This window comes from Zosterops lateralis (assembly GCF_965231275.1).
Source record: "Zosterops lateralis genome assembly, chromosome: 6".
Lineage (NCBI taxonomy): Eukaryota > Metazoa > Chordata > Aves > Passeriformes > Zosteropidae > Zosterops > Zosterops lateralis.
This window is the reverse complement of record NC_139761.1, coordinates 57,627,986-57,649,090: the sequence shown is the minus strand read 5'-3', so window position 1 is coordinate 57,649,090 and position 21,105 is coordinate 57,627,986. Positions and strand designations below refer to the sequence as shown.

The 21,105-nt window shown below is 38.9% G+C and overlaps 1 protein-coding gene across 1 annotated transcript in view; it reads right to left on the bottom strand.

Annotated features, from left to right (window-relative positions):
• Nucleotides 1-21,105, bottom strand: part of NELL1 (neural EGFL like 1) — a gene marked incomplete at its 5' end in the record, with an annotated part of 282,538 nt that overhangs the window by 194,490 nt on the left and 66,943 nt on the right. Inside the window, 4 exons of the mRNA XM_083862654.1 lie at nt 8,577-8,676; nt 14,924-14,997; nt 18,412-18,514; nt 19,351-19,485. Of these exons, the coding sequence (XP_083718780.1) occupies nt 8,577-8,676; nt 14,924-14,997; nt 18,412-18,514; nt 19,351-19,485 (412 nt within the window). The remainder of the gene's footprint in view (nt 1-8,576; nt 8,677-14,923; nt 14,998-18,411; nt 18,515-19,350; nt 19,486-21,105) is intronic.

Genomic DNA, 21,105 nt, shown 5'->3' with positions numbered 1-21,105 from the left:
CTTTGTATGACTAGTTTTATTCAGGAGAAAAGACAACTCCAAAGCAGGAAGCAATGACAAGTCATTAGTGCTCTACTGAACCCTGCTCTACTGAACCCGTGTAGCATTAAGTCTGATTGTCAGGAAGTGCAATTCAAACTTACATCAAAAGGACAATGAAGTGTAATATTTAAAAAAAAAAATGCCATCAAAATTCTCTTATTATGCATAGCCACATGTGCTTTTAGTAGACCAAAATGAGACATTGCACAAAATTGTACCACCAGTCAAAGCAACCTCACACACTGCCTTGTAATTCTGTCATCAAAAAGCAGCTCAATTGTTTCTACAGTTTATAATGATTCCATGCATCATGTTTTATCGAGGTGGATGTTTATTAATCTCTCCTTTTTCCTTCACACAAATTCTTTGTGAACAGTTTCTTTTATTCCATACAGTCATTTCTAGAAATAAGATGAATCTTCCCACTTCCTTCTGCAAAGTGGAAGTGGCTGAAGTTTCTTTCTTTCTGATTTTCAACATTTCTCAGAGACATGTCAACATCTTTCTCTGGTAAGTCTAAAGTGAAAGTAACTTCATCTCTAAAGGTCCTCCACTGGAAGTTAAGAAATAGAATTTGACAACAGGATTTTTTTTCCCTCTCCCTCCACTGATGTATGTTTTATGGATTTTCTCTATTAATATCCAAGAGTCAATTTCTGTTTGCCTGAGATATATAAGGAGTCATTTTGGCAATTCCTATTTTGTCTCCACTTTCTGTCCTGGAAGGAGCAAAAGCAGAAACTCAGACATACCATCATCTATTGGTATTCCAACTTGTGCTCATCTGAATACCAGAACAGTTGCTGCCAGTTCCACTTGCTCATAAAGGAGCAAACTAAAAGCTCTAGTTCATTGCTCACAAACTTCCTAATACCCCCTCTAAAAACAGCTGAGAAAAACACAACCTGGACTTATAACATCTAAACACCAGATTCAGGTCTCTGTTCATACCCCTTGCTTTGATATTCTATTTTAATGAATTTTTGCATACACATTTTAGTTGTCTACTAGTTTAACACTCAGGTTGTGCCAGTTTAGTGCACTCCAAATTTATGTCTCTGATCACCTAATATTGAGTTCTGAGGTGATTTTTTTTTTAAATGTTAACACTTGTTAGCAGTGTCAATATCCAATTCTACACTTAAACTTCAGTTTAATTAATTTTATTAACAGCCAAGGTATCTTCCTTATACTCAGCTGGCTCCTTCTTTCATTACAATGCAGCTTGCAAAAAAGAACAAATTCCCTGAATGAAAACTTCAGTTATCCCTTCCAGTCTTTACTCATTTCACAGTCTGGTAAAAACAACTCAAGTATTCCAGATCCAGCCTTGCCAAGCCCAGGTACATTTCAGGCTGGTAAAACAGGGTGCCAATACACTGCCTTTAGCCATTTATGCAATCACAGGATGTGACTTCTCATTTTTGCCTTTATAACCATAATTGAAACTGAGCACTGGAACCCATCTCCTCAAACTTATCCCATTCAGCATCTAATTTATGCTCCCCACGTAGGAACCCTATTCTACTGGCATTCCAAATAACATCCAAGAGACAATAAGTTTTATCATCTTTCCTTTGTCACTGTTTCTCCTAAGACTATGACATCCTAGGAAAGGAATAATAATTTCCTTTGAGCTCATGTGCAGTATGAGCTTGATTTGATTAATTTTGGGTCAGAATCTCTGTAACATATCAGTGTATTAAGCCAGGCAATATGAAAATATCACATGGATTGTTACTCTGTCCCAGGGTATTTTGTTTATATTTAGTTCTACTTCCCTCTCAGCCAAACCTGTAAAAAATATTTCATCTTTCTCAGCATGCTTTGGTTACAAGAGCTCTGGTGCAACTTTCTGCAACAAAATTCCGTGTTTCTAGGCTCTTTTTATCCCAGTGAGTCAACAGTTTACCTTGTGATCAGCTCATGGCAAAATTAAGACTTAAAATTAGCCAAATGGATAGTTTCTCAGAGTTAACTCTCCTCACAAGCCCCAGATCAACCACTCTGCCAGCGCTTTTTCCCAAGCACAAGCCAGTGATGAATTTTCAATATCACATCACAGCCCTGTGAATGCTTCATTGTTTATTTGCCACCTCTGAAATTTATCTGCAGATATGATGACTACCCTACCTATCCATTTTTTGCCACTAGAGCACCTGTTTTTTAAAAAATTCTCTGGAAAAACCTGCATTGCTTTTGTTCCCTGTAACAACTCAAATATGAACAGTCTCCATCCAGAATCAGGGTTTTGAGCTTCAAGGCTATTAAAAGAGCATTAAATTAAAATTTTTAAATTATTATTTTAATATATCTTTTATAGTTAAATAATAGTTTAAATATCTTAATAATCGACTTCAATATTTAATTTTTTAATTAATTTTAAGTAACTCCAGTTCTTTAACTTGAGAAAATAAAGACTCTTAATGACATTTCATTTTTATTCTGTCATGAAGAAAACATAATCATAGAGCATCTGCTACACCTCTAGATTGTCATGGCATTTATTATTATAAATGACCTGTGAAACACAGTTTCCTGTCTGTTGAAACTGCTGCCTAGAAGTGACTCCACTTTACTTTCCCACAGCATTTCAGCCAACTTGTTCAATGCCTCTGTGAGTGGATAGTGGAAGCTGTTCCTGTTAAGAGCACACGTGGTGCTATACAAGATTTTATGTTCCCAAGCTTTTACAAAACAACTGTAATTTAAGGTTAACCAGTAGGGGGAAAAAAAAAAAAAGTACTTGACAGAACAGAAGAGCAAGGGTTCACTGTGCCTCTGTCAGGAAAAGCACACCACTGCTTGGATCAGAGGTTTTTCCAGAGGAACTTTTTTTTTTTCAGAAAAAATGCAAAATTAGCACTTCAAACGAGACAAAAGATGCATATCGAGGAAGTGTGGTTCCTGGATTTCTTAGACATTGGTCTCCATTCTCCCCAGCTGGAGTTTTGGAGTCAAGTATCTGATTTTTATTAATTCTTTGGTGTGAAATGGATCACAGGGTTCCTTAAAGACACCAACGGAGGTGCCAAAACCACCTGCTGATATACTGCCATGGGATGTCTAAATGACGTGTAATTTAAAAAAAAGTGTCATTAAAAAAAAAAGTATGGGTGGGAGATAGCAGAGGGCATGCATCCCCATGGTCCAGCCAAAATAACGATTTATTCAGAATATTCAAGCAAAGCCTCATCTGAGGCAGTCAGCTCCTTTCCAAATATAAAAATGGCTTAAAATGGAACCATCACATATCAATGAGCAGGCAATTGGAGAGGATTTAACAAAACCACAGCAAATCTTAAAACACTTCTGATCATCCTAACTAATTTCAGGCCAGACGACCAGGCAAGTATGAATTAAAATTACAGATGAATGCATTCAGAACAGATGCCAGAAACCATTTTCCCTGCACACACACACACAATCATAAATGTGCACAACAGCCCTTCAAAGTCATTCAAAACACAATTAGATACTCCCAGGAGAATTAAATATTGAAGAGTGTGTTTGGATTTTTGATGGGGCTGATGACCTCTGTTTGTTCCCCAAACATTTCTGATAACATGACTCTCTTCCTTTTTCAAGGCTGCTGAGATGTTTGCTCCATCCTTTTCAGAAATACAGGTTCCTTTCTACTCCTCCATTCTGACTACAGAATGACCATTAATAAACGTACTAAGACAATTATAATATAATAAATGTACTAAGACAGTAAGGAAAAGAACCAGACACATGCTATGCTAAAAACTATCACTTCTGCAGCATCAGGAACTGCACAACTAACTAGGCCTTAGTGGCCCCAAGTCAGATATCTCAAATTAAAAGGGAATTCTATTTTGGGACACCTGAACTTTACTTTACTCTTCTTTTTCCAAGCTGCCTTTTCCAAGGTGTGGTTCCCAGAAGCTGTTTTTGCAGAGCAGCACACTGAGCTGCTTTGTGCTGTCATCCAGTCCCTTGCACACCTAACAGACCTGGTAATTGGCTTAATTATTGATTGCAAAATGCAAAGGACTCATTCAGGACTACAGCTGCAATCAATACATTTTAGATCAGTATCTCTTCTTGCTTTTTTTTACGGCCAATACTAATGCACTTCTCCTAGTTTCTGAGAGTTTCCTTGTAACTTCTGTGCAGTTCTCTACACTTCTTACAAACAGCCTTAGCTGTTCACATCAAAAACTGTAAAACCCCTCTTGTCTTGCTGTTCAAGATCTCCTTCATTTCACTGTTTCACATTTAGAGATTCCTTAATATAAAAACAAAAACTATCATAATGCTTCTGTTAAAAAGCCCCAGCGATGTTCAAAAGCTCAAGGTATTCTCGACCTCAAAACCTCTTCTACTGTTAGGATTTAACCCCTCAGCTACAATATAAATATGTGAGGTAAATCTGAGGGAGAAGTCATAGAAGAGTGTTAAAATGTGCATTCCCAGTTATGCCTTCTCATGATGTGAATCAGTTTTTGATGAGTCATGGGCAGAGCAGCTTTCCCACCTTCAGAGGCTGTGGTCCTACAACTCCGTGCTCTGACATAAAACACCAACTTCATACATCCTTTCAAGCTGCTCTGTGAATGCAGAGCTTATTACACAGTGCTTATCTGTGTGCAATGGAATAATGGGAACTACACAGGCTAACAAGCTTAAAAAGATTTCTTCTTTTTTTCAAGACACAAAGCTCTTCTAAATCCTAAGTAACGTTACAACTATGTTTAGAAACAAACTAATTCATATTTATCAACCACCGTTAAATCTTAATAAACCTAAAACCTTGAAATAACTCCTGCCTCACGTTCAGCAATGAATGGGAAAAAAAAATTCCATTTCTGGAGAGTCAAATCTCAGTTTCACAGCCAGGCAGGAAGAGATGAGAAACAACGGAGGAGCCTCCTCACCCTCTAACTGGAAGACTAAAAACCTTCCCAAAACAAAGGAAGGGTGGCAGATTTAAGATTTAAATGCTGCTCCCTGCTGTAAAATGCACACTTCACCTCACCAATAAGATTCTCCCTTTCCTCCTCACGAGTGTCAGCAGGCAATCCAAATCCATCAGTCCCACCATATTATTGCAGGGCAGCAAATAATTATTTTTCTCCAGAAACCAAATCCCTCTCACTATTTCATTGTTCCATCACGCTCTCTCTTTCAAGAAGAGCACATCTGAAGTTGCTAAGGCTGTTTAAGGCTATTTTTACGTATTTAAAATTGTGAGCATAACAACATAAAAATTCTCTCATGAAATTTTATTTGGATCACTCATGCAAAAGAGGAAAAAAAAATTCTTTCAGAATTATACACTGTCTTTGGCAAGGAGAAAAACAGCTAAAGGGAACAATAAAACACTTTCACTACACTATTTTTTGTATTAGGTTTGTCCCTGGGTTATAAAAAATGTAGCAGGCATGCTGTAAAAAAAATGAGTGATTCTCAAAAGCAGTAAAAAATGTATTTTGTGATATGATTTGTTGTGAAACTTGAAAATTAATTAAATTTTCTGTAAGCCTAAAAGTTTAATAACAGTTTAATTACACCACATTGGCCTGCTGGAAAGCAATAAAGTGGCCACATAGTTTAAGCAGATATTTATATTAAAGCACAGAGATATAAGGAAAAACTGGATGTACTCTACGTAACAGTCAAGGGTAGATCCCAGGTACAGATGTGATGAGGTCCATTTATGCATTCAGGACACGGCATCACAAAAATAAACTGTCATTTTAAAGCAGAGTAGTCTTCCATACTACTCTCACCTTGCTGCACACCTCACACAGGCACTGCCCTGAAATCTAGAAATTGCCTCTCAGCAATATACTATTACCTTCTGCTATACTATAAACTCATGCAGCAAGCCTGAAGAAGAGCAGGCATTATTTGCTGTCTTTATTTTTCCTACCATTTACAAAAAAAAATTACTATCTAGGAAGCCCACCAGCTCTGTGGGTAACAGTGCTCAACTCTGCTCTTTGCTGACTCACAATTTTCATCTCCACAAACACCGCAGATTTATGTTTTACCCTGCATAACCTGTGGCACTAATCTATTATTGTGGTAAGTACTACAGAGATAGCTGAGGAGGGTACAGATTTTTGTATTTCTCTGTGATTTTCTTTACTTCTGTTGAACCCCTCATGTTTGTCCTTTCATTAAATTCGGAAATTCCTTTGCTGCAGCTGGAAAAGCACAAGATGCAAACCTGTCACCCTTGCCCAATTCAGCAAATTACATTCTATATAATAGAATTGCAATAATTCTATAATTCTGTATTATAGAATTATACTCTATAATTCTACATTATAGAATTATATTCTATAATTCTACAGAACATGAAATTCAATAGAAGTCTTTTGATTCCACAACTAGAAATATTAAAAACAATACAAACTGCTACAAAGCCCAGAACATAGCAGTCACTAATGTGCACTGATAAACTTAACACAGAAATAACATTCTTATTTAACATCGCTGGTAAATGCTTGCTAAATATTCTGTTGAATAACTCAAGGCTTAGCTAAGGGCTAATGCAACAAATTACCTCATCATCACACATATAATGTGAAATTTGCTTCTGATGTGTCAGTGATCCATGTGGCCTTCCAACAAATAATTTTGCTTATTCAGGACAGCAGTCTGAATATGTCTTCCTTACTGCTTCCTAAGGAAGACAATATGTCTTCCTTACTGCTTTGGCTTAGACAAAAAAAAAAAAAAAAAAAAAAAAAAAAAAAAAAAAAAAAAAAAAAAGCGCTGAATATAGTCTCCGAAAGAAGTTGGTTTTGCAAACCAGAGAATCAATCTATCCTTTCCCAGCAAAGGATATGTTAGCACAGGACAGGATCAGAACTGCTTGCCATATCAGGCAGCACCTGTTTGCTTGATAAAACCCACACCAAATATGGAATTCTTAATAAATATCCATTTTTAACAACAGCACATGATAAAATTATATACTACCACTTGGGTTGCATGAATCAGAAGTGTCAAGCTGCATCTATTCTACTTCAAGATATAAAAAGCAACTTAAGAGTGTTAAATTGAATTTATGCCTTTGTAAAGTTGACAAAATTGATCTTATCTTTAGGCGTCATTTTCAAAAGAATTTTAAAAAGCCATGATGAAATACAAAAGGAGGAGGTGCTGCTTTAGCAGTCAACTAAAGCAAAACTGAAGTGAAAGTTTAATGTGTCAAATTGAAAGCATCATGTACCAGAACTCCTAGCAAGGGAAAAAACAATTCCTTCCCTTGCTTCTAGGGATCATCACATAAATATACATGTCCATCTTATGTTATAAATAATGAAGCCAGTTTGGAGATGAATATCCAAAAAGAGTACCTATCGCTAGCAATAATATGGAAGTGAATAATTATGGAACTTATCTTCCATCAGCTTTGAAGCTTTCATATTTCTAATCCTTTTAAGTAATGAATATATTTTTTTCCAGCACTGCACTACATCAAACTGGGCCATCTGTTAAGAAGTATCATTAAGACATCCAGCCCTCTGAGGGACAGAGAAGCAACATTTACTGCTTGCTTAAACAGTCGCAGCTGTTTCTAGAAACTACTAAAGAAATTAATGTGTATATTCTTAGACCATGACCCAACAGGGAGTCTCAAACATGCTAGTCCCTGCAACCACATGCATGTGTTTTTAAGTTCAAGGCCTAAGTAAATATTTAATCATGAATATTTACTTATTAATATTTACTGGCAGAGGGAAAGATTCAGAGCCCCTCCATCGCCATCTGCAATGGCACTGGAGGAATTTATACACAACATAAAGCAAGATAAATAACTCCAGCAGACCTCAATAACCACCTAAGCCTGCAAATGTCTAATGCTCATTTGGCACATCTCTTGCTTGGATGTCTGAGGTGCATCACTAAAGGCTAGCATGTGAGTCCTGAGAGCCCAGGCTCCCCTCAAACTCAGCTGAGACTCAGCAACAGCAACAGTCCAGCCCCCACTCCTCGCAGGATATTACTCATGACATCTCAGACAGCAGAACCAAAAGGTGGAATAAGGATTTCTGCTTTCCTCAAACAAAGAAATTTCATTTCCCAGCTATAGAGACTGCAGAGATGAGTTTGAAAGTATGATTCAAACATATCCAGGGCTAGGAAAGCAGGAGAAAACCAATACCAAAACATAGACAGAACCTCATTCAAGCCATCACTCTTTAAAACAGATTTTAAAATAGAGACCTCAAAAAATCACTCTAAAAAACTCTGCAGTTGCAAGTTTAAGCAACAAAATACATTTCATGTTCAAATACAGTGCCTTTTTAATAGGAAATTTTTAGGAGATATTGGTTCCTTGCTCCCCCAGCTCTTCCCTTGCTCCCTCCTCCTGCCTAATTCAGAGCAATTGCAGCTTTATATCTGGTAAGTCTTCCAACCAAAGGAGTATCACAGACTGGTTTTAGAATCATGCTTATAGAGGTAGTTAATATCTCATTAAAAAGGAATTGTTCCTTTCAGTGTATCCCCCTCTTGAACCAACAGCTCCCATTCCTCCCAGGCTGGCTTACCTCTGCAAACACTGCAACACTGGTTCTCTGGAAGAACGTGATCTTTTTCTGAGCAGTTCAGCAGTGGACAAGCCTCTGTTACTTTTACTAAAACTCCATTCTGAAAATAAAAACAGCATTTTAAAACAAAATTATATTGGTGAAAGCACACACAGTGTGCAAGGATCACATAATCACATACTATTCCATCCACAGCACTAGTGGATGGTAAGTACAGCGTAAGAACACTTAAGTACCAGTAAGAACACTGGTAAGACTAGCAAGAAAGCAAGTTAAATTCATTTGTTCCACCATAACATCAAATCTACAGTTAATCTACTGTGCATTTCTCTGCCCAGAATAATTTTTTTAAAAAAGATTAAAAGACAAGGCACTTCAGCTTAAAATTCTGTTCTAGTTTTACCAAATGTGTAGTCTCAAAGGATAGTTGTCTTCTTTCTGAGTACTTGAAGGAATTAAAAAATTTCATTCCAGGTTAAAAACAGTCTTGCTTCTTTCTGCAAATCTGAGCTTTATTCCTTTTTATTTCCCAGTTCACATAGTCCACCGGTAAGTTATTCAACTCCAATATGCACAGCAAGACCAGTATTTTCGAGGATTGTTCCGTCATGTCCAATTGCAAGAGTCTGTTCTTTAGAAAAACTGATCACCTTATTTCCAAGGTTAGGTCCTTCAGAGAAGAAAGCTCATCTTGAGATATCTCTACAGAAACTGCTGTGGAAAATCAAGCTATAATTCTGATTTCTAGATTTAGAGTAAGGCTGTGACAGGACATCTAGATGCTGGTAGAAACTTTCTACAATTATAGACATAGAACCTTCATGGGGAGATTTTTGCACCAAATTTTACTCCATTTTATTCCCATCCAGCAGATCAGCCTCCCTGTGTCTCCACACTAAACAGCTCCCCAGAACTTCAGTTTGTTTCGTAAAAATCTTCTCCCACAATAGTCTCTTCTTTTATCTTCCCTTGTTCAGCACCCCTTCTGCAGTTATGCCATTACTGAGAACTGGCAAGTGGAGCAGAAATTAACAACTAGAATTTGCTCAGTAGGAACTACAGTAGCTACCCCACAGGACCGTCCACACCTGAGTAATCTCATTTTCCAAGCTATGAAACTCCACAAAGAAAGCAGACAGCCTGCCATGTTGCCAAAACACCTTTTTAACATCAGTCTAGTCCCCACTCCTCCCAGAATATTCTTCACAAGATCTCAGACAGCAGAACCAAAAGGTGGAATAAGGATTTCTGATTTCCTCAAACAAAGAAATTTCATTTCCCAGCTGTCGTGACTGCAGAGACAAGTACAAAATTATGATACAAACATATCTAGGGCTAGGAAAGCAGAGGAAAACCAACACCAAAAAATAGACAAAACCTCATTAAAGCCATCATTCCAATAATCTGAGGGACCAGATACATGATTTTGAACAGAGGATATTGAAATTACCTGTGAGTCCACCCTGTATGGAGAAACACCCCAGTGCAGAAGCTGCTTGCAGATCACACCACACCAAAGCACTGCCTCAGGTGCACAGGTAAAAACACCTTTACTGCTCATCAGCCTGGACACTCCACCTCACCAGACCAACTCAGCTCTGTCTCTCCAGGCTCCAGAAGGAGCTCACACAGTGATGCCTTAAGTTTGAGCTTTCATGTTTTTCAGACTCTGTGCTGCCCAGGGGTGCAGGTCTGAGCTCACAGTCAGTGTCACTCAGCTCTGCACAGAGCAGGGACACAAAACAAATCCTTTTCCTGCTGAACACCAAGGACAACTTTCAGGCAAGCACAAACAAGGGTGGGCTGGAGGGAGGAACAAGAAGGATGGGACCTCACAGCCTGAAGCTGGAATTGGACAATTAAACCCCAAATATGCAAATGGACCAAAACTTATAAAAGTGTGAGACCTCATGACTGGTCATCCATTTTGGGTCCACCTCGGGTGTAGCCCTGGTCAGGCTCTTGTCCTGTCCAAGGTGTACCCTAAAGACCTTTCAATAAATTCCTACTTTATTCTCCAGCTCTGTCCAGTCTCTGTCCCAGGTCAGCCTTCCCAAGGCATCAACAATATCAAGCTGCCCTACAGACTTAGGAGACGCCTGCTGAGCCTACAAAAAGATGTGCCCCCAGGTGCTCAGTAGCTTTCAGGACTTGCAGCTGACGAGTGCAGTTGACTCCAAAAAAGCAAATCTGGCCATTCTGTGATCCCTGCCTATCACTGCCCTTGACTTTACAATCCTAAGGCTAAGCAGGGCCAGTTGCCTTCACTGGCAAGTTGCATCAGTTGCTGCCGTGAAAAATAATGTTAAAAAAAACTCTACAGGCATCTTCTTGTCTTATTTTTTTTTGTAATGAAAAGCAGCTCCCTGCAGCAGCACAGAGGGCACACATCACCAGAGCAAGTGCCCACCAGAGCAGTGAAGTTAATGGAAGTGTGAGGCCTCCTCCTGATCTCACTTCCACCAGGGAAAGGGAGGAATCCCCCACGGCTGTCTGTGCAGCTGCAGGATCAAAGGTGATAAAAGAACCAGACACTGAGGCATCACTTGCTATCACATAATCAAACAACCAGCTAGGAAAGCTCTGGCTGTAACTCATTGCCTATTTAAGCTCAGACAGGACAATTACAGCAGGAAGAGTAAAGGGTGTCAGCAGACGGGCAAAAAGTGTTGACTGGCAATAAATCTGGCCAGAAAAATATGGCAAGAAATGGTAGGAAAGTCAAATGAGTGTCAGGATGAGTCAAAAAACTAAAGACAAATTTATTCCAAGCTCACTGCTGCTTTAGTGACTCACAAGGAGATTAAAGAACACAAATTGAGAATTCCATTAATTTAACGACAGTAAGATTTTATTTCCTTAAGTTTTCTACTTTCTGCAGAATCTGCATCTTGGGAAAACAAATTAAATTTATTTGTAATTAAGTTTTAAAACAATTAAAACATTTCCACATTGAGTATTCTTTGGGTTAAAATCAATTTATTATAAACTAGTATAGATCCAATTAAAAGAATTATCATCATCAGATTTCAGATTTCATCCACTGAGATAAGTAAGAAGAGTTCACACCTCAGAATTATTGCTTCAGGCAGCCTTGGAAAAATTACTCCTTTTTATATTCAATTCGCATATGTAGCAGCCATAGAATGTGAACAGAAATAGATGTCAAAAAGACATTTTTTTTCTGGAATAAATATATCAGGCTTCAGTTGTGACTTACAATCCACAAAGAATGAGATCTGGAGTCAAAAACTTACAACAAGATAATTAAATTTTATTGTAATTACCAAGGTAAGTACATAAAAAAAGGATTGGATGTAAGCCTAATCAGTGACACGCAGTGAAAATCTGAACAACAAACAGCTCACCTCACACGATTGGCTTTGAAAATTAATAGCAAGATTTCAGATAAGGCTGTTTTGGTGGGGTTTCTTCTCCTGTCTGAATTTATCCGTGCCCTGGTTCCAGAGAAGGCAGGGCTGATCTCTGCAGTCAGCAGGAGGAGCATGGCCAGGACAGGAGATTATTCTCCACCACCTTCCTCTGAGGTGGGGCTGGTGGGGTCCACAGGGAGCAGTTGGGAATTGTTGTTCCCTGTGAACCCATCACCTCTTCCCTTTACCCTTTGGCACCAGTATTGTGGCTGTTACTGTTTATTTTCTCATGTCCTTGCTGATTCCAGTAAATTACTCTTATTTAAACCCATGACCTTTTCCTTTTGTGCCTCCAGTTCTCCTCTCCATCCCACCCAAGGAAGTGAGAGACGTGGTTTCAGTGAGAGCACCACATCTGGGAATACCATTCCTAATCCACAACAAACTGGTATCGATCAGCCTCTTGGGACACAGTTTCAAACAGCAGCTTTAGTTGTCACTCTTAAGAAGCACATCCCATCCTTCCTTATCTTTACTAAAAACTTTTTAGTGAACCTTCCTGAAAGTTCTGGGCCCCGTCCATCTTGCATGGCACCCTGAGACTGCCTACTCCCAGCACTAATTTTTGTACCCTTTGCATTTATTTTTGTACCCTTTGCTGTCAGGCTTGTCCTCTGTTTATGAACAGGCATCACGTCATTCACAGGCAGCTGATCAACTGCAAATTCCCACTCCAACAAAAGTTAGGAAAATCCTTCCATTGACATTCAATGGCTCACATCACCAGACTGGTGAAACCCAAAAAAAACCCCCAAGCTAAACAAACCAATCAAAAAATTAAACATTTATTGAATGCAGCAAGGTGCAGTTACCAAAAGCTCATACACACTTCCATTTCCTGGCCTTCCAAGGACAAGCTGACCTCCAGAGGTCCCTCCCAATCTGAACTGTTCTGTGATTGCTAGAAATACCTGTGTGCTCATTTTATCATTGTAGATTCATCTAAAGAGTGTCTGTGGGCAGGATTCCAGCTGGGAATGGTTGTTCGTGAGTAACATCTGTGCTTATGGTTTAAGAGGATGTGCATCATAAATATTTTTAGTCTGGATTAGTTTTGAAAAATTAAAAAAAAAGTCTCTCAGCCTGATAAAGAAAATCTTTGATCTAGCTGGATCCATCAGTAGTAGTAGTATTTTTTTTGCAGATGGAAAAACTATAAGAGCTAAAAGCCTCTTAAGTTTGGATCAGTACCTATGCAAAGAATAAGGAATCTATCTTCAAATAAAAACTGAAATGTGAAATTCAACTTAATCCTCTTGACATCACCCCACTTACAAAAATATCCTCCTTTACAGACACAAAGATTTTTTTTTTTTTAGTCGTCTTTATCAACACTATTACATTGACAGTAGATGTGTACCCTCCACTCTACTCCATCATGGATCAGCAGCCTTTGAAACCTGATGTCAGTTTTTCATGTCTGGAAAATTAAACCATATTAAATTTTGTATGGTCCTCCCCCTGTGACAAAGCCCCTCCTCTATTCATGTAACACCTTGTCCACCCAGGACAGAAAACAATGACACAGGCACAGTTTGAGCATTCCCAACTGGGGCAGCAGACAAGTGGGTCAGATTTAGGAGGTCATGCTGAAGACACATTGAATGAACCTCCTGCATAGAGACACACCACTCCACAGAAACAGATGCAAGCACCCTCTTAAAAACCCAACTCCAGGGCAGTGAGGTTCAATATCTTGTTGAAGCACAGCTGTGGAAAGGACTTCAGTTTGTTGGAGTTTTTCTGAAGGCATGCATCAAACTTTTTTTTTACGGTGTCACATTCACAGATGCCATTTTGAATATTTATCAATACTGCCAATTAAGAAGCAAATACCAACTGCAATGTTACTGTAATTAACATTGCCATATCATTTTCCTTTTAACAATAAGCAAAATACAAAAGCTGTTTTCATTATCTTACTCATTGCTAACGACAGATATTTGATGGTTGGTATTTGCTTTTAATCTTCGTGGATGTGTTATCACGCTCCTAATGATGAAGATGACACTCTTATTTATAGCACAGAGAAGTTCCACAGACATAATTCAGCTCAGCCTCTCTGGTTTCAATTTAACGTGAAAACACTCCTGCTCTCATTTTATCCATGTGCTTCCACTCTCACACAAACATTCTATGCCCCATTATAAATAACAGGCATCTCAGTCTGCCTCCCAAAGCAACCACCTTGCCCACGCACTTGTGTCCACGGTGCTGAGCACCCCACACAGCTCAACAACAGCAAAGTAATTCTGCATAACAAGCTGTTTCCACAACATCTGCAACCAGTTATTGTCCATTTCCATTAGCCAACATGAAATTGCTACTCTGTACACTCGGCTCTGGGAGCAACAATAACCAGATCACCTTAATCCTTTCCAGCCTTCACCAATACTCCCTGAAGGGATCTAACATGGCCTCCATTCACCTGTGTTCCCAAAATCTGACTGTTAGAGTCCCAAATGTTGGGAATTTGTCAAGAAAGGACTTAGTTGCCACTCCAACACTTGGTAATTCACCTCAATCATTACAAGAGCCATACATAGTTTGACCAATACTAGGGGAAATACACACAATATAGCAAGAAGGTTGCTCCACATTTTAGCAGTTTGGCTGAAATAAGTAATTCGCTCAAGAGGCTGCTGCTTTTTTCTAAAGCTCATGAAAGCAGAGATAAGAGAAAGCACTCTTCCAAATCATTTTGCCCATATTTTTCTTATCCTGCAAGGGTCCATTTTCCTGCCTTGTTTTCGTATTTGTGTCTTTCAGCAGCTTCAAGGTCACCTTTTTTGAGACAACAGATGTCACATTTGCATGAAGGGAGCCTAAAGAAATGCACTAACTTTTCACTGTCACTTCTGAACACCACAGATACATTTAAAATCAGGAAAGGTTTATACAACTGAAACTTACTCGACATTCCCTGCAGCTCTTGGTTAATACTCGTTGACCTTCTGCTAGCACTTTGCCTCCATAGATACACTTGGCTGTAATTCGAGAGAAGGGGGAGGGAGATTAAAAATTAATTAAATCAGTATTTAAGCAGCAAATAAACACAAGGTGTAACACAGAAGTAAAACCAGTACTCACATACACTGAAAAAACATCAATACATTGAAAACGTGATGCATTTTGCTTTCATCAGGAGTCAGTATCACATAGAATTACAAACAATAAATTCATTTTAAGAGAAAGTAGCCTCTTTACCCAAACTAAAGAGAGAGAATAGGAGCATAAGCAATATGTCCTGGACTAAATAACCTATCATTCAACAGAAAATATTTTCACTACTGACACTGTGTAGAGTAGCTACAGTATTAGTGTTACTAGAGGTCCTCACGACTCACTTCAAGATGTGGAGACATTTATTAGCATCCAGTTCATCACAAGAAAAATGTAAGCACAGATTTCAATTAAGCCTTCACATTTTTCTGTGGGCACAAAGGTGAACTCTTCAACTTCCTAGAGGACTGCACGAACAGATTAGATGCAGTGAATGACTGTACTGAATCAACAAACTGCAAAAATCTATTTCAGGAAAATATTCTTCAGGCACACAGGTAACGCAGATTTTCCCAGGAAACTGAAAGCTCCTACTAGAAAATTCTTGTCTGAAGTTTTGATCCTTCTGCCAAAGGTAAGTGGCTCCTCAGATCAACCAACAGACTGGAATGTGTGATCATTCCCTGTTCACTTCACAGCAAAGTCACCCAGCTTGGGACTTCTGCCACCAGGAAGAAGGCAACGTGAATCAGGGCCACAGCAGCGAACAGCTTGGTCAATTATGGTCAGAATTATCACAGTCCTCATGCAACTACGTGTCTGAATTCCAATTCCAGAGAAGGACAGTAAATCCATCAATTAAAGAGAACAGCTGGAGCATTACGAGCTCACACAAATCGAGCACCCGCAATAAAACCACCCTGCATCACAAACCAGATCAATGCTGAACACTGATAAAATAACTTTCTGCTGTGGCATTTCAGCTCTTTCTGTGCTTGGCCAGTAAAAGTCTGACCTGTGGCCCTGAAAGGAAAGCTAAAAGGTGTGAATTCTATGTTGCCATTGAACGTAGAGTCAAGCCATGTGCACAGTGCAAGTGTGCAGAGTAGTAGTCTGCTCTCGAAAGACATACCCTGTCTAGGACTGTTTTACCTAAATTTCTCTCCTGAGTGCCCAAGTAAGGGACGCACTCACAGGTGCAAGTGCATCTCCCTTACAGGTGATGCCAACAGTTCCACAACCAGACTGATTCCCAAAATCAGTTCCTATTTTAAGCAAAAGAGACTGCTAGATCAATCTTCATGAACCTTCAGAGATAAATTTGCTTCTAATGACTCTGTGAAAATGCTCATCTCTTAAAAAAAAAAAGAGAACAATTTATGATTTTCAGGATAACTCAGTTTTCATCATCACTAAAGCATTTAGAAACAGGCTTCTTCCTTTTGGTATCCCAGTTTTCTTTGTTTTTCAAAAGCTGCCCTAGTTTTTATGCCTGACTTATTGTGAGTTCACTTCTGAAGAAAACTTCAAATGAGGAAGCTTCATTTAAATTAGGAATCCCAGTAACTATATTTAGGAGAATTTGAACTAGAGACGTTTCCTCTTTCTTTCTGTCTTCTCCTGACACGACTGCTTTTAATAAAAGAATGGACACACTGGAAAGCAAGTTAACATATGATTCAGAAAAACTATATTTAAAACAAAATTATAGTACTTTGCCAAATATTATTTGAAATGCTAACACAAGGTGGCAAGGATCAAAACTGAACTGCCTAAACCCCTTAACATATCAGACATTAGAACTTTGTTCATTAACCCCTAGCTAAGATGGGAAAGTGTTCAATAACCCAGCCATTCAATAATCCCCGGAGACAGCAAATTACAACTGATGGTTCTATCAGAGCTAAATAGAAAAAGCACAGAGGAAATAACACCTGCAGTTCAAGCTCTTTGGAAAACCTCTGCAATTACTACTCTCTACCTAGAGGTGACTAACTGTGGTCCTAGCACATCATTTTGTCAAGGAGCTGGCATTTACAATCAATTTCAATCAACTTCCATACGTCTCTGCCCATTGACTGACATGCTGAGTTCTTGTCAGAGTAATGAGTCAAGTTTGTGCCAATCACTGACAAAAGGCAAGTTTGACTGTTCATCTTCCCATTACAAATAGCAGGAACAGTTTACTCATGAGGGTATACACTGAATCTACAATTTGGTGCCTTGCAATTTCCTTGTGTCAGGTTTTGACTCTTGTGCATACATCCAGTTTCGTGAAAGAACTTCCCAGACTTTCAAAGTTACAAATAAGAATATTTTGAGACAAAATAATAATAATAATAATAATAAAAAAATTAAAAAAAAAAAATTTAAAAAAAAAATTAAAAAAAAAAAATAAAAAAAAGGCCAGCATGGCCACTTTACCACCCAAGCACTCTGTTCATGAACATCTTTTAGTATGCAGAATATTCATGCTGACATACAGCCAGAGAGAAATGAGATTACATGAGAAACAAGAGCAAGTGCAAGATCACAGCTAAAGGATATTTGCGCACAGAACTAATGAATTCAATGACTGAAGAAGGGTGACAGAATGCTAATAAAGTGTTATTATTTTCCTAACAAATCCTAAAATAATTCAACATCCCTGTCCTAATAGATTATTGAAAAGCTCATGCATGATGTTTATTCATCTTCCAGAACGGATCAGGGGAAAAGAGAATTTGTGCTTCTTAAGGTATGGCTGGCATTATTATACAGCTAAAATTTTCATACATAAATTGTCTTTGTTCCTTGTTCTACACTAAAGTAACAAATATTGAATATTCCTTCCATGAACTTTACTTAACACCTTTCATTCCCAGAAAAAGGAACTGAAAGCTGACGATGACACCAATCACAAAATTTTCTTAACTTTTCTTTCTTCTCATTAATTTATTTTGAAATTAATTACAGCAAACTACAGCTCCACACAGTGATACTAAGCCAGGGCCTGATATTCTGTCATGTTTATTTCAAAGAACAGCCTTTTAACTTGAAACAAAAGATAAGTGAAAAGACAACAGCTTGGTTAGTTACTCATCACAAAAGGAAGTTCAGACCATAGGCTTGATGCTCCTCAGCATCAAGGGGAGATACAAACTGGAGCCAAATCAGTCTTGCCAGCCCCCAACAGGATAATTTTACACAAACAATAGGTAAAAAAACAGTGTATCAGAAATTTGCAATGCTTGTTCGTTTCTCAGCAATTACTTATTTTCTTCTTAAATCACGTTTACCGCTATGACTCACGCTACCTGGACTACCAGGACCTCTGAAAACCATCCCAAAAGGTGCCTGCTGTCAGGACAGATTTAACCCTGCTGGAATAGGAGGGGAGGTGTGTGTGCTGTACTCACCCCTGCACACCTTGCAGCACTGACTGTCCACGTGCACGGGGAGAGCATCAGGAGGACACTCCAGAGGGGGACAGGACATCCTGCGGCATTCCACAGCTCCGCCCTGGGACAAAGGAGTTTGACACAAAACTCAGCTGCTGCTGCTGCCATTGGTGAGCATTTCATACAAAACACTAGGAGCTGCTTAAGTAAATGAGAAACACCATCCTGGGATACAAACCCGGATTTAATCCCGCCCAGCTACAAAATGAACCGAGATGCAGCTGAAGGTGAGCTGCCTTCAGAATTTTAGGACATATTACTGGTTTTACCCCCCATTCCTGGAGCAGAATACATTAACTGGAAAGCGGAAGTCAAGAACATAAGCCCTACTTTCTGTAGGCTGTTCCAGTCATCTTTTGAGTTTTTTTAACGATCAGGCTTCTATTTTCCTGAGCAAACAAAGGCTCTCTTCAGATATTTATCAAATAATTTCAAAGATACAAGTTTTACATACTAATTCTCTTTCTGTCCCTTGTATTTTTCAGTCTGATAAATGCTGAAAACGACTCTGCAAGTTGTTACCATGCAAGATGCAACTAAGCAGCTATGAATACTATTAAGATAATGCCTCCTTTTTGAAAAAGCTACTGCAGTGAAAACAATTCCAAACCAAACACAGACAATGCCACCCCTTCACCCCCAAAACCACAAAGTCCTCGCAGCTATAATTAGAACAAATGAGAAAGCACTGTCAGGGGAAAGCAGATTTTATGTATGAAGCTTAAAAATAAGCCATGTCAAAATTTTATTTATTTTACCATTTTCCTTTCTATTGTCCATGCTGCCACTAGATGCATACTAAAAACATAGTAATTCTCAGAGTGAACATTATGTATTCAAAGGCCATTTTCACATTTTCATTAGATCCTATCCTTGAAACTCTTTGGAAATTCTTACTTTGCATGTGCAATTCCTGCAGTGATCATCTTCAACCCATGAGTCTTTGTCTCTGTAGATCAATCCATTTACTTGGCAAGTCTTCTCACAGTGACAGTCTTCCAATTGACTCAGCCTTGTTTCTGCATAATTTAACTATAAATGAAAGGAACCTGATGAGATTTCTGCAATTCTAACATGTGATTTTAAAAAGCAAAAACCAGCAGAGTTTCTTTTAGCCAAACCAGCTTTGTCTACAACCTTTGCAACGCTGAACCAGGAAATCAGCAGGTATGGACTTAACCCTATTCCTCAGATTTTGCTGGAGTTATTATTACATGGTCATGCCACACTATGATCAATGGAGAAACCATGCTGCTGGAATAAACCCTGGTTTTGAGGCTAGCTCTGAACACTCCTTGTGTTACAATACAAATACAAGCTTAATATTCAGCAGTTAAAAATATATATAAATAAATAATAATTTTAAAAATTACATGGAAAATTTTGTGATTCATTAAGTATTTGTGGCTGTATAAACCCATGATGTAAATAAACCAGACTTCCTAGTCCATAAATGAACTCAGGTACTTGATTTTTTTCTTGATTTTAATCAAAGTCAAGCTTGAACCTTTTTGACTTCCAGCAAGGAAAGACTCAGTGGAAATTTCTGTGCTGGTAGTCTCCATGTAACAAACACATCTGAATACAAAGCACACCCTAGTGGAGGCTCATAATTTACCAAAAGAAGTTATATTTCACTCAAAGAAGAGCAGGAGATGCCCAGACTGATTTCAGTAGATTGTTAAAGCCACATGAATTATTTGAGCCATTATATTTAAAGAGAAACTAACAGTACTCCAGCCCAGCAGTGGGGAATGGTGCAATGTAACACAATCCTTTTCTTCTGCAGCAAATTAACATTTTAGCCAGATTCCAACACCCTGACATACAGCGTGTCTCTATTTAAGGACACAAGATTATGTGAGTTGAACATGTCTACTGGAAAGATTCAGAATTAAATCAAATTATGACAAGAATAAAGAAAGTTTAAAAAGCTGACATTTCTTAGCCTTCAAAAGCTGTGTCTACAAAACACAGGTGGGAAGAGGAGGGTAAGGGTGGTTAGCTTGCTACAAGCCATGATCACATACTCCTTTCACAGCACTCTGTGACAATCTGCCCCAGCCAATGCTCTGCTGGACTACTCATAAAGATCCTGTGTCTCACCCTGAGCCTCCCAGACTCTGCAGAGGTGCACCCCAAGCAGGAGGGAACTTCCCTTTCCTGCCTTCATTCTGCAAAACTTGCACAGCTACTAAAATTACCAGAGCCTGAAACCAGTAGCTGAATGTTTCCTTCCCAGACAAGCCCCACTCTGAGTCTCCATAATTTTAATTTATACAAACTGCACATTCACATTCATGGCTATCAACACTTGCTCATCTCTTCAATGCTGTGCCACAGCTGTACCCAAACACAGACTGAGAGAGAAGCTGAAATCCTGGATGGAGTGGAGCCTAAAAGCAAGAGCTAGACACCAAAGCACGTTTTCCAAACACTTTGTTCGTGCTCTGCATCTCCTGGTGCAGACTCAGGAGCCAGAGGTGCTCACTCCTGCGCATCAGCAAACCATCCTCTGACCACCTGCCAGGCTAACCAGGATCCCTGCAGGCAGCTGCACAGCCCTTCAAAGCCTGGGCATGCATCATCCCCACAAAACACACTTGTATCTGCATTAGGAGTTCTTAAAAGGCAGATACAAACCTTAATGCT